Source organism: Cinclus cinclus, chromosome 4 (assembly GCF_963662255.1).
Source record: "Cinclus cinclus chromosome 4, bCinCin1.1, whole genome shotgun sequence".
Taxonomy (NCBI): Eukaryota; Metazoa; Chordata; class Aves; order Passeriformes; family Cinclidae; genus Cinclus; species Cinclus cinclus.
The window spans coordinates 71,155,502-71,169,458 of record NC_085049.1 but is presented as its reverse complement, the minus strand read 5'-3'; the positions used below and the strand labels follow the sequence as shown (position 1 = coordinate 71,169,458).

Sequence of the window (13,957 nt, the reverse complement as noted above, 5' to 3'; positions counted from 1 at the left end):
AATTCCATAGAAAGCAGAAATTAGTAAAACATCTGCTGCCCATCACCAGTCATTTCTAAGCAAATTGACTTTATTAAATAATTGGTAACTTGTTTATATTTCTATAGCTTTCTTTAAAAACATTGATTGATTCAAGCAATCCTATAATTTTATTGCCCTATAAACTTGACTGGAGATAAATAAGGATTTATGTTCACAGAACAATAGCTCCACATTCACAGCAAAAGCCAAAAAAAACCCTGCCTAGAACTAGTCTTGTAGTTGCAGAGAGATATATAAAAATATTATGGCAAGAGCTGTTAACTTATAATTTTTTTGTGAAACTCAGTTTTTAAACACCATGAAAAATACTTAACCTTCTTTGTCTGATTGAAAAGCTACTCTAGGTAACAAATTCCAGGCTTGAAATCTCCAAACTATGTTTTGGTACTGGACCATGGGTCAAAAAAACTGTGAAAAACTTAATAGAAGTGCCTTGTTCAATAACTTAATCAAACAAACTTACAGACTAATACAATGCATTTATCAGTACCCTGTCAAAATTCAAAATGACAAATGGGAAATGCACCAAAAGTCTCAAAAACCTTGAACCTCAAACAAGGTAAAGAACTATTCCTCATCTGAGGTCCACCACTGGTTTGTTTTTTTTTTTTTTTTCAAATATCTCATGCTCCCAGAAAAAAACTCCACAAATGTAAATGGAGAATGTGCCTATGGGTTATGGCCTACAGCCTGAAAAGAGTGATAGAATTCTTCCCATCTGGGAACTGTGGGCAGTATCAGCTGTCTCTTTATGCCTTATTTCTAACAGCCTAAAACCAGAGGGTTTGGAAAGAACTGTACCTCTGAGATGAGTAAGACAGCAAAAAGAGCAAATGGATGTGCAATGTATTAGATGATACAAACATGCCAAAACCAGAACAGGTACTGCATCTTACTACTGCCACTTGTCTCTGCACAGAAGAGGTGGTAAACTTGCAAAAAGGAAAAAAAAAAAGGTGACGGAGAAGCAAGTCAGACTTCTGCTATTGCCACAGCAATGGTTCTCATACCTCAAGGATCCCAGAAGCTCTTAGTTTACATCCACATGTAGAAATGCAACCCAACTGCAAAGAAACTCAAACTGGCAGTAGAAGGAATCCCTGAGGACCAGTGCTTCAGCAATTCTTTAGTGGCATCTACAGAACCACTTCTTAAGATGCAGAAACATCCCTTCACAGGACACTGTCCTGGAGATCACCAGGTGCAGGGTTTGGTAATGCTGCTCTGACTCCTGCAGGTGTGGTAGGGGATGCTGTTGCCTCTCTTGCCTTTGAAAATGTTCCCCATGACGAGCATTCAAAATTACAATAACTGCCCTGTGAACAGCCCCAATGAATATTAATATCCTCAGATGGCAGTAAGAACACAAAATGCATGAGGGACTGGAACACACAAAGCTGGGGCAGGAAGACACATGGAACTTTCACGCTACAGGGCAAGTTCAGGGACAATATAAATTACCTTGAAATGCCTTCTTTTCGTTCATTCCCCTATACAGAGTGTATCTGCTGCCTAAATGTATGCATCACACGATGAATAGTTCTTGGTAGATCATGCCAAATATTCCCAAAGGCCTTCTTACCCATATGAAAGTGAGCACAGATAACAAACATGCAAATTACAGCCCCCTTACATGTGGCAGAGAAGCACATGCAACATACAGGGAGCTTTACTCTGGTTCAGCATTTAGTGCTTTTCCATTCATTGGGATTTTTTGTTGCAGACCTTTCTGCTGACCACTTGTACACTAAGTCACCCAATCAGAAATCCCTTCAACTATCTCATTCTCAGCAGATATGTTGTAACACAGACACGCATAACCGGCGAGGGGAGAGAAAAAAAAAGGGGAAAAAAATTATGCAATCACAAAACCAGCACTTCCAAATCTCAAGCTCTTTCTGAACTCTTGATTTAATTGAGTTTTTTGCTACAGCGCAGGTTGTTCATTTGTGCGATTGTGATAAATACAGGTTTTACTGGGAGTAAGGACTGTCCAGCTCAAAGAAAGGAAAAAAAGTAGTGCTCAGAAACTGTGAAATTTGAAGGATCAGGGCTAAAATACTAATTAGACTATTAAAAAAAAATAGACAAAAAATGCATGTTTTTCCTGCAGTCTCGTAGATCTGAGAGTAAATCTGTGATTTCTGAATGTTTGAGGTTAGCAACACTTGCAAAAGGGCATGAACCCAATAAGCTGACCTATTAGCCAAGGGAAGAGGTTAAGTAGAAGACTAAATAACCTGACGTTATGAGTTGAAACAGCAAGAAAAACTTAGTCTCAGTAAGATTTCAACCCTGCTGACACTCATTTTAACTTCATCTCTCAAAGTGTACTGTAGTTGGAATCTGTGCCTAAAGTTTACAGAGCCCAGACTCCTTTCTACCTTCTGATGCCTTCCACCAAGGGGCAGATGAGCCCAGCCTTATATTGTAGCTGGGCTAGTACAAAAAGGAAATACATATCCTTCTCAGGGTATGGGGAACTTTCTCCTCAAGAGCCCCAGCTCTGTCTGTGGCAGCTCAGGCTAACTAGAAATACCCAGGAGCTGTAATTCAGAGGGGCCCCTGCAGATGAAGGTGAGTATTTTAGGGGTGCAGCAAAGAATTTTTGGAAGTTTGGTGCTGGTAGACTCTCTCTGTCCTCATGTGATGCACTCAGCTCTGCGTATGTACAGCACCAACTCCAAATATAAAATATTGTTTTTCTCTCAGTATATACAACTCCAGTGAACCTTACTGGAGCACTGAGAGTACACTGAGAAGATTACACTCCTTAATGTGCAGTTACAGCTATACTGTAAATGCAACATTACACACTTTCTATTATGGTTCAAGACCACTCCACTCTTCAAGACTGTTATAAACCTCAGAAAAAGCAGGGGTTCAATAATGGAAATGCTGAAACACACAACTCTAAAAACCCTGACAGAGAGGAAATATAGCTATAAATTCAGCTTTTCTTTTCCAGCATACACATTGGCAAATTATGAATAATATGTATTTCTACACTTAACAACAGACAGACGCACACACTGCTCAGGGTAACCTTTGCTGTAAAGGTGGAGGATGGAAAGAGCTCAGAGTGGAAAGAGCAACCTTTCATCATCTGTTTTACAGAGTTACTGCAACTGCAATGATGACATAAACCCAGCAATTGAAATTTAGTAGCCTGTGCACCAGGGCTGGATTTTGAATGCACTTTTTTTAGAAAGGGTAGGTTATATTTCATGGTCAGCAAGAAAAAGACATGAGCCCACTCAAATCCCCTCAGCTTTCTTTGTTCTTTAAAAAAGACTTGGCTGTTAGGATGCTGTTTAAATGACATTGCAAATCAGCTTGCTATCCATTCAAAAACAGATATTCCATATATATTATTTTCTGTATATAATCTGGTCCATATCTCCTTAACACTACCAAGAAGCAAAATTTGGACTTGTAATTACTGGACTTGCTAATGTAAGAAAACCTGCTCTGTTTGGCAAGAGATAGATGGGCAGGCAACTGTAATACCACTGTGGCTGAGGTATTTGGGGATTTCTTCAGATATTAATAGCAACTGCAGAGGTGGGTCAATATAATCCCATTAGCCATATCACACTGCATGATTTCTGGTGTGTATGAGGAAAAGAAAACAAAACCAACACAACAGTCATTTGGGAGGAGTGGTAATGTTGGGTAAACAGGGAAATTCATGCCTGTTTTAAATATTGCAGCCTGACTGTCAGGTGGGAGAAGGTAGAGTAGGGAGGTCCATCCTCCTTCAGCACCAGGAGGGATGGAGCAGAGGCCCCCAGAACTGCTGCTGCCTGCACAGGGCTTGGTGCCACCACCACCATCCTCCTCCTCGGCCACCTGCCCTGTCCCAGGGTTTCAGCAGCATCCCCAGCCACCACACTTCTCTGGAGATGCTGTTGCAGGAGTTCTTAAACCCTGGTTTAACCTACCAAATGTACTGTCCTTGTACAGAGAAATACTCAAAGCTCAGCGAGACTGCATGTATAAAAAACAGGTATGATCCCTGGTTTTTATATTACTGCTGTTCACATTTGAGAAAGTTTTTTGAATGCATGGGGAATGCTTTCAGATTGAGATGTCCCTATGAACCAATTTCTATTCCAATTCAGATGCACCTATAAGTTATTTTCTATTATAAATATATCAGTAGTGCCACTACTCGGTCTATGAGGTATACAAAAAATCTCACCTGGAAAGCAGCCCATGAGGCCACCCCTCCCCCCCCCAGTTACATTTGCTGGGATTTTCAAGGTAATGGATTAATTGGTAGAAGGTTCAGCGCTGCTTACCAACACCTCTAACACTAGCTATAACATCCTCATTTCAGATCTGAGGGCACTGTGTTTAACCTTTCTGCATGTTTGATTCATGAAGGATGCCAGCTCTTCAGCTCTCTGCTTTCTGCCTTTCCGTAGGACAGCAGTCCTGATGCCATGGTGTGCAAACCCCACACACCCAAAACTGTATCTCTCACTGACCCAGAGCTGCCAAGTCTCTCAACAGGAAGGGAATTGCCTCCTTGTCCAGACCTGTTCAGTTGAGCGTTTGGCAACTTCTGCAGAGACCAACAGCAAAGCTACTTTACTGCCATTAAAAGGGCAACACAATTCCCAGCAGAACTGGGATCTGCCTTTCACATCTTCTCTTGGGTGACACCTTTACTGGTGGAGGGTCTTCTGTCTCCACTTATACCTTTTTTTGTTTAAATAGGGTCTTGCACCAGTAGCCTTAGCTAAAAACTCCCACTCCGCTCCCACAGTTTTTAGCTTGCCCACTGCCTGCTGCTTCAGTCCAGAAGCAGTAGCTGAGAACCAGTGACCCTGATCGTAAGTAATGCATACAACAAATCTATAGTCTTCAGAATAGTGAGAAAATTATTTGTAGGAAAGGACCACAGGGTATAATTGTGTCATTGAACCAAGTCTCTACGCACAGGGCATTACTATCTCATGTACACTTAGCCCTGGGAGGTCTGCAGTGTGTCCTTTTGCAAGGTATTTACCACAGCTCTCTGGCAAACTTACACTCAGGTGTGAGGACCAACAGTGAGGCTGGAATAGTTTCCCCAGTTTCTGCTTGCCAGAGGATCACAGCCAAAATGTTCAGAAGCGTTTTACCTTACCCAGGAAGCTACAAAATCACCTCTCCTCTCTCCGCTATCTGACCACCACTCTGTTTTATTAAGCATCAGGGTAAAATGGAAACATTTCCAAGGATTTTCTCTGCAGTGGTCTGAACAGCCTGAAAGTTTGAGTTGCCTCCTGTTGGGCAAACAGTAGATACGCTGGAAGAAGTAAATGTACACAGACAGAGTCTATTGCAGCCACATATGCAAAATGTGTGTTTGTAAATTTCTCTCTAGTAAGACCTAGAAAGTCAACTTGAAAGGAAAAAAAAAAATAAACAAGCAAACAAAAACCTTAAAAAGCAAGCAAAAAGCTGGATGCTGTAAGACCCTTATTCACTAGAGAAAGATTTAAAGCCCCTCTAGGGGAGTAGGATTCCTACCCTCACTTTTGCGGAAACTGAATGATTATTTATCCCACTAACCCTTACCTGATGGAGCCGACACATCTAACCACGGTTGGGGGGACAGTGGCACCTCTCCCCAACACTGCGGTCAGCGCCGCCAGCCAAGCCAAACTCCCATGACTTTGCCCAAGGATGTGCCACGGGAGCGCCATGGCAAAGCTTCCCGGCCAAAAGCACGGCACGAGGGGGGCTAGGACGGACCACGGGATTTACACAGAAAATCCCAGCAGATCCTTACCTTCGGAGGTCTCCCGTGCTTCCTCCGGCGGTCCCTGGTTGGGATGCCAGCCGCAGCTGCCCTGCAGCAGCCTGAGGGCAGCAGTGGGGCCCGGAGCCATCGCCGCCTCCCACAGCACGGACAGGTACTGGCACAGCCGCCGGGCAGGGCCGCAGGACTACAACTCCCAGGAGCCCCCGCGCCTCCCTGCCCCGTTCCCCTGGGCTGCCCCCCCCGCCACACCCTCTGGGGGCTGTAGTTCCACCACCACCTCCAGCCTCGCCGGCTGGCATGCTCTTGCTGGGAAAAGCTTTGCGTGGCCGCGAACGAAGCTAATACTCTGCGACCTTTAGTGTGTTTCTTTTGTTAAAACTCTGTGTATGTCTGCACTACAAATAATAATATATATATATATATATATATATATTAAAAAGGCGCAAAACTCAGCAAATAATTTTATCTCCAGCAAGGGGAAAATAGGAAGTTAGCGTACTTTCAACTGTCTTTCTGCCTCTGGTAGGGGTTCTTTGGTTCACTGTGAAGGGAGAAGGGAAAAAGTGAAAAATAAAAGCTCATAAGCACGTGTTGCCAAATAGCTTTCCAAAATCAGATGGGAAAAATTTAAATGTTCCCGTACACTAATTAGTTAATGACTGGCCTGAAGCCTGCAAACGTGCCGACACTTAACTGTATCCTCCACTGAAGTGAATGCAATTGAATCTCATACTCCAGTTGTTCCAGAAACGCAAGGCCTCTAGAAATTATAAGCATGGCTTAGTAATGCTGAGATTTTAAAAGTAATTAAGGGCTTATCCGCTTTGGGAAGTTGCTGTGGAGTAGCTTCTCTTGCATAACTCCCCTTCCCTGTGCTGGACATGTATTTCACACTAACACTGTTTTATTCTGAATTTGTTTGCCCTTTTCAGGCTTTCAGTTCACAGGCTACCTCTGCCCACACTGATGGACTCATGCAAGGTAGACCTAAATTGCATGTTCTGTTTTTGTCTTGTGTTCAAGCTTTCATTTAGGCATTTGTTCCCAAAAGCTAGGCATTTCTTTTGAAATCTAGAGGTGAAGTTTCTCACACAGTCACTCTTGCCCTGACTTTGGGAGATCAATAGGATCACTAAATGCCATGAGACTCACAAAAAAAAAAAAAAACAACAAAAAAAAAACCTTTGGGAGCATGGCCCTATTTGCCTAACTGTGAATGTTTGTTTTTCAAACACAAGGCTGTGCAAAGGAGAGAAAGTTCTTCTTTCAGAGTAAAATCTGCTCTTAGTAATTAGTCCTTGAGGGTAGCAATTTAACAATACTTCACAGAGAACAAAAAATTCATAATCTGTCCAGAATACAGCAAATGCTTCAAAATTTTGAGCAATTTTTATTAACTGCATATGCATTAAAAAATATCAACGTTAATGTACAATGAGCCAGAGAAGTTCTACCAAGACCAGTAGTTATTAAACCCATGGATAAATCAACAGGTCCCCTTTACTCGAGGTAAAGAAGAGGAGAAGGAAAGGTCCTAAGCAACAGGAAATAATAATATATGAGTGATGCAGGAGGTTTTAGTGTCCAGACAAGTGGTACCCATACAGACTTCTTATCTTTTATGCAGGACCACACCACAGCCATCTCTGTGCAGTTGCAGGACAAGGTTTCTACACGAAGAAGACTTCCCAGATGAGGAGCACATGATGTAGAGGCAGACACCGAGTCCTGCCAGAACTGCAGAGGACACACACTGCTCTGTGGCTTCCAGCTCTGAGGCACAGCCCAGTTCTGCATCGGACTGAAGGGAAGCTGCAGGACTTCTGCACCCAAATCAATCCACTGAATGGCTTCTGAATTCTGTCTGCCCCAAGGAAGGGTTTAGCTGCTTTGCAAGGCACTACAGCTCATCTTGTACTTCTAGAACAAATTGGCAGCACATGAATAGCATGCTTAAACCATAACCCAGGTAAGCCTTTCCAGGATAATTGAGATTCTACACTATGTGACTTTTAATAGTAAGTTTTCATAGACTTGCTAGAAAAATGTGAGTTTTGACCTAGCACTTTTCATTCCAAGAGTTCTGAATAATCTATTTTAATGCAGGTAAAGAAAAAGAAAAAGAAAAAGAAAAAGAAAAAGAAAAAGAAAAAGAAAAAGAAAAAGAAAAAAGCATGCTCTTTTGACTTCAAGTTCAATTGATTAATCACCATCATGCAATTTATATCAGAATGCCTGTATTAAAGCAGATACATGAAAGAGCTGGAATGGATTGCTTCCCAAAATCTTGTGGCATTAAGAGTGAAGTTATGTTTGCTTTCCATTTTTGTTTTGAACTCTCTAGCACTTGTTTGACTGAGGCAGTCTCGCTTATTAAAATTGAGGTGTAAGAGAACTACTTTTGTGAATGCACAGGGTTATTACTTATTCCAACAGGTATTTTGCTAGTTTCTGACTTGCATAACTATAAACACCATGAATAAGTCTATTGAAACTCCTAAGGTCCATCTAATGTTTTCATCTTCCTACTTCCCAAAACAATAATGGTCTCAGTCATCTATTATTTGCAAGAATTCACAGATAATATCAGAATAAAGAGGAAGCACGGATAATACAGCACAAGACCCTCCTATTGTTTCACTGGAATGGGGAAATCCACTGGAGACTAAACTTTCTATAAACACTGGTGTGACGCTGGCTGCCCTTCTTCCCTCCCTGAGGAGCCGACTGATGTGGGGAAGCTCAGCCCACCCCATTCACCTGACTGCCTGTAACCCAAAGCTGACAGACTTGCCATATGTAAGGGCCACAGCAGGATGAACGTGCTTCTTTTCCCATATGGAAAACAGATGTAAATTCCAGGTGCAGATGATTTCTCAAAAGCAGAAGGCAGGACAAGAAGAAAAAGCATTTAATGCCCGTGGTGCCAGAGCTGAAAAACCCTTTCACAGGGGAGCTGTGAACACCCTGCATCTCTATGTACAGAGAAGAGTGAATCAAATTCACAGTGCCATGCAGGTTCATACATAGCAAAAGCTTTCACATTTTCAAAAAATCAGAGCTTTCCTCGGACTGTTCTCTTAACCACCTAGTAGGCAAAGAGAAAATGGAGGAACAGCCAAAATAATGCCCTTCCAAAATGCTGAGCAGCAAAGCAAAGAGCCAAAGGACTCTTGTTTCCACTGAACACCTTTCACAGCTGCACGCTGGTTTCCTGGGCTCTTGGCTGAGGCAGCAGCTGGAGCTGCCATCTCACTCCATTCCCATCAGCATCCCAATATGCAGCCTCGGGGGACCTGCAGGGTATTTCCACTGGGTTTGACTGAACACAGGTGAGCAGGGCAATCAACTTCCCAGCCAGCAGATCAGATAGTAAATACCGCGCGGCATGCACCGTCCTTATTTGTAACTTTGATGACATACGAGAGGCTAAAACAGAGGCAAATTCATGGGAAAGCAGGGATCCAAAGATAAGGGTTGTTCTTCCTCCTGTGCCTGGGGGAGGCTGTGCTCTTCCCTCCCTCGACACTTGCGGCAGATGGAATGGAGACAGGGAGGGAATCTGCGCTGGGGAGGAGGCCAGAAGGGGCTGGATCCCGGCGGGCAAGCGACAGCGGCTCCGCGTTGTTCCTGCCAGCAGATGGAGCAGGGCTGGCACGGGAAGGGGGAGCGATAGGAACGGGAGGCCTTCCTGCCTGTATCCACGCCTGCCCCTCTCCCAGGAACTCCTCCTGAACTGGACGGTCTCCCTTTTCCTGCAGGAGGTTTGTCGTTCCCTCTCCTGGCCAGCGGATCCATCCCAAAGGTCTCTCCCGGTGAAGGCGACCTTCTGCCAGGGTTGTCTCCCTGCACTGATGCCTGCAGAGGGCTGAATACAGCAGTGAGGGACGATGATGATGATGATGATGATGATGATGATGATGATGATGATGATGATGATGATGATGATGATGAAAGCATCTATCTCTACTTCTCCACTGGTGCCTGCACGTCCATGCTCACATGTCCACAAAGAGCTGCTCTTTTGCTCTTAAACTGTGGACAGCCTAGAGCAGAGATCTTCTACATGCCCGTGACCACCTTCCATTTCTCCTGAACTGCTTCAGTGTCATTGTCTCCAGCTGTCAGAAGGGTTATTTTCCACTCTTGTGTTTCTGCTGAGTTTAAGCCAGGATCAACATGAAAGATGGATATGTTCATGTCAGGTCAGCAAATTAAACCTTGTGAGCTAAGAATAACCAGATTCCAAAGGTGAAAAAACAGAGATAGGGTGGAAATGGAGAAGGTTCTGTTTTCATGCTTAGCCCTGGACACAGGAATGAATGGAAAAAAAACCAATGTAACCCTTTACCTTCCCTTAGAGCTCTCCACAACCAATTCCTCTTACCTCCGACACCCATTTCTTCATTCCTTTAATTTGATTTTTTGGTCAGATTGTGAGATGCAGGTCCTTCTGCTGCTCCTACACATCCTATATGGTTCAGGCATTTTCATGGTCGTCCCTTGATAAGCAACCATCAGTGTGTTGTTCCCATCCCAAGATTCCTGTAGATGTGGCTCACACAGGGGTGAGAACAAAAAAAGAACTGGCTACTGCATTTTCATCTATCTGCCAGTTTGAAGAGGACGTGTCAGAGTCCAGCTCAGCGTGCTGTGTCAGAGGGTCAGTTCTGCACAGTAACTCCTCTGAAGGTAGCAGGACTCCTCATGGCAAAGTTGCCCTTCTGTGTACTTACAGTTACTGTAATGCCTAAATCAATGCCTATTTTTCCCACAGATAATTACATACATATATATATATATATACAGTAAATGTGGACAAGGTAGGTGATCTCTGTGTCATTTTGCAAATATTGCACATGCACTGGCTTGAGAAAGGACAAGCAGGCTCTGATGGGAGGGCAGTGCTCAGTGAGCATTATAACCAGGCAGTTTAATACAGATGTAGTGCTGCTGGTAGGGCATCATTCAGTGCACATGAAGATACAAGGTACAGCAAACTATACAGAATAAATACTTTTTGGTTGCAAAGGGAGACATTTGCAGGTAACTCCAATATCTACATTGCATTCTTCCTTCTTTTGCCTTTCAGTCTTCATTATTCTACTTTTTGGAAGCAGTTCATTCTTTCTCAAAAGAATTGGAATATTTATGTTCTTCTCTTTTTATATTATTGTTAAAAACCAGCTCTTTTGTTTATGTCACATATATGATCTTTGCCATCATTAATTAAGACATCACCTGGTGTTATGCCCATCAGAGAAAATCCAAGCTTTGTAAATGGAAGAGTACATCAGAGTCTCATTTGCTTTATAACAGTCTAAACATTTGAAGCCAAATGATAGTTGTGTAGCCGTGGTATGTTCCAAAACTGCCATTCTGGTGTAATTTATTTTCGTCTGTTATAGAATAAACCAGAGATGATTGAAAATCCTAAAGCTCATACCTGAGAAAGGACACCAAGAAATCAGCATGGATTCTTTCTTACACTCTTTTAGGGGCAGAAAGGGATTTTGTTGCAGAAAATGTCTATGACATAAATGTTTGTGTGATCTGCTACAGTAAAGAATAATATTTTGTATGGTTTTTATGAGGTATTAAAAGTCCAAGGTGGCCAAGTTTCCTGATGGAAAAAGCAAAATATCTCAGGGTTTGAACAGAGGCACCATCTGCACCAAAGTGACCCCAGACTAAGTGTGCGTATCTTGGTGTGTATGTGTGTGTGTGTGTGTGTGTGTGTGTGTGTGTGTGTCTGTACTTCAGAGGGACATTCTTTGCTTCAGTTCCATTATAATTCCTTTAAATATTTATTACTGGAATGTAAATTCTGCTGAAAACCGAGGCCTTTGCTTTGGAAAAAAGGGACCATCACCTACCATGGGTGTTGTCGCTCAAGTGAAATAGCCAAGTCCCTTTTGGAGAAACAAAAGGATTTGGTTATATAAACAAGTCACTGAACTGAATTATAAGAGTGGGGGGAAAAGAACAAAAACTTGCTGACTGCTGGTTGAACTACTCCTTGGCTACGTGTGAACTGAGGTTCTGCAGATCTAGCAAGAAGTAGGAGCAATATTAAAATGAATTGGTTACTAATAGTGGAAATAGTCCAGCAAGCACATTTACAATATGCAGCGCTAAGGATGGCTTTGTTTTCAGATTGGTTTATCTTTATTTTCAATGTAAAGCATTAATAAGCTTCTTAAGGAGATTGGGGATGGGAGAAAACATTGGCTGATCACCTTAAAGCCCAGGAAACTAAAAAAAGTTCTCAGTTTGCTGGATGAAATAACAAACTAGAACGGGTTTATACTTCTTACACTCCTATGAAAGCTTTACTTCTAGATCATTTCCAGACACCAGAAAGTTAATAAAATCCACAAATGGAAAAGAAATTCTACATTTATTTGAGCTTTAAAACTTATTTTGGGACTTCAGCTTGACACTAGTATATAGGAGAATAAACCTGTAGCATGAAAAAACTAGTAAAAAAGAGGAACCAAGGACCAGTCTAGCACTACAAACACTTGGGAAGGGATTTATCAAATAATATTTGGGGTTACACTTTATTCTGAAGGGTCAAAACTAGACCAGACTGCTGTAGATAGTACCTGCACTTAGGCTCAGGTATTTGTATGACTTTGAACCCTACTGTCATTTCAAGGATATAAATAGACTTGGAAAAATCAGATTATTGGAAGGATTAAATTGGGATCAGTGTCAGTAATAATCTATTCCTTTGTGGTGACACCAAATGAAATGGAAAGTTTGGGGGAGGGGAGTAGTGCTGTACAATATTGCCTACGTAACGTGTGGGAATGAGGAATATAAACAAGGTGAAGGAGGGTTAAATAGCACAGCTCTCATATGCCCAACAGTCAGGGTATACAGAAAGCCAGAGAAATCCTCCCTGGAAATAGCATTGGCCAAAGACACTGTCTCACCACAGGCCAGTAACAGTGATGGAGTGCCAAAACACACCAGTCTTTCTGGTTTGTCACGCTAATAAATTCTGCCTGTGTGCTGTGCCTCCACATTTCCAGTCCCACCACCCCACACACTCTAAGAGCCACAAAATCATAGAGGAATCATAAAGGATTTTTTTTTCCCCCCAAATCACATTGCCTGAATCTTGTCTCAAAAGTATCACTCCAGTTATCTCCTAACCAGGCTGGAAAAAAAAGCAGCAAGTACCTGGCTGGCTTGTCTTTGGGGATTCTGCATTATCCCAGGCTGAGGAATGTCTTTCAGTCTCTAAGCATCAGCCCCTCCTTCACCGGCTCAGTGCAATTACCCCATCCAGCCCTCTTTGAGCCATCCCCAATTGCAACCCATGCAAGTGTTGCCTATGTAAGAGCTAAGTGAGCAGCAGCTGGCCCAGGTTCTTTATCATTGCCCAAAATACATTTCTACAAGTACAATGAAATTTATTTGGCTCCTTTGGATCTAGAATTATTTTGATAGCAGTGACTTTATTTTGGTGACAGATTGCTTGCTGAATTTTCTTTCAGCCAGAAACATGAGAGCAAGGTACACAAGGTACCTTGTGGTGGTTGAGCAAAGAAAGCAAATTTAGATTTGTTTCCTGTTTTGTCTTTCAGAGAAAGTTAAAGACTGGGTTTCCAGTCTGGAGCTCTCTAGGTGAAATCCTGCCTCCCTCATAAGCCATTTTCTTCTTAATCTGAAGATGATTAGAGGGCTGGAGCACCTCTTCCATGAGGAAAGGCTGAGAGAGTTGGGGTTGTTCAACTGGATAAGAGAGGGCTCCTGGAAGACCTTATAGTGGCCTTCCAGTACCTGGAGGGAGCTTATGAGAATGATGGAGACTGAATTTAGTAGGGACACTAGCAACAGGACAAAAAGCAAGGGTTTAAAATGATGAGAGTGTAGATTCAGACTTGATTAACCGAAGAAATTTTTTACAATGAAGGTGGTGAAACATTGGCACAGGTTGCCCAGAGCGCTGATAGAGGCCCCATTCCTGGAAATAATCAAAGTTAGGTTGGACAGGTCTCTGAGCAACCTAATCTAGATGAAAATGTCCCTGTCTGTGGAAGGGGAGTTGAAGCAGATGACATTTAAAGGTGCCTTCCAACACAAAGCATTCTATGATTCCATGGGAAAGGGTATTTCACTGGATAGAAGTCTTTATGCTTCCAT

General features: G+C 42.6%; 1 protein-coding gene across 1 annotated transcript in view; it reads right to left on the bottom strand.

The window, feature by feature from the left end:
* Positions 1 to 5,927, bottom strand: part of TBXAS1 (thromboxane A synthase 1) — a 246,495-nt gene extending 240,568 nt beyond the window's left edge. The window contains exon 1 of the mRNA XM_062492480.1: positions 5,828 to 5,927. Within this exon, the coding sequence (XP_062348464.1) occupies positions 5,828 to 5,927 (100 nt within the window). The remainder of the gene's footprint in view (positions 1 to 5,827) is intronic.
* Between the last annotated feature and the right edge of the window lie 8,030 nt (positions 5,928 to 13,957).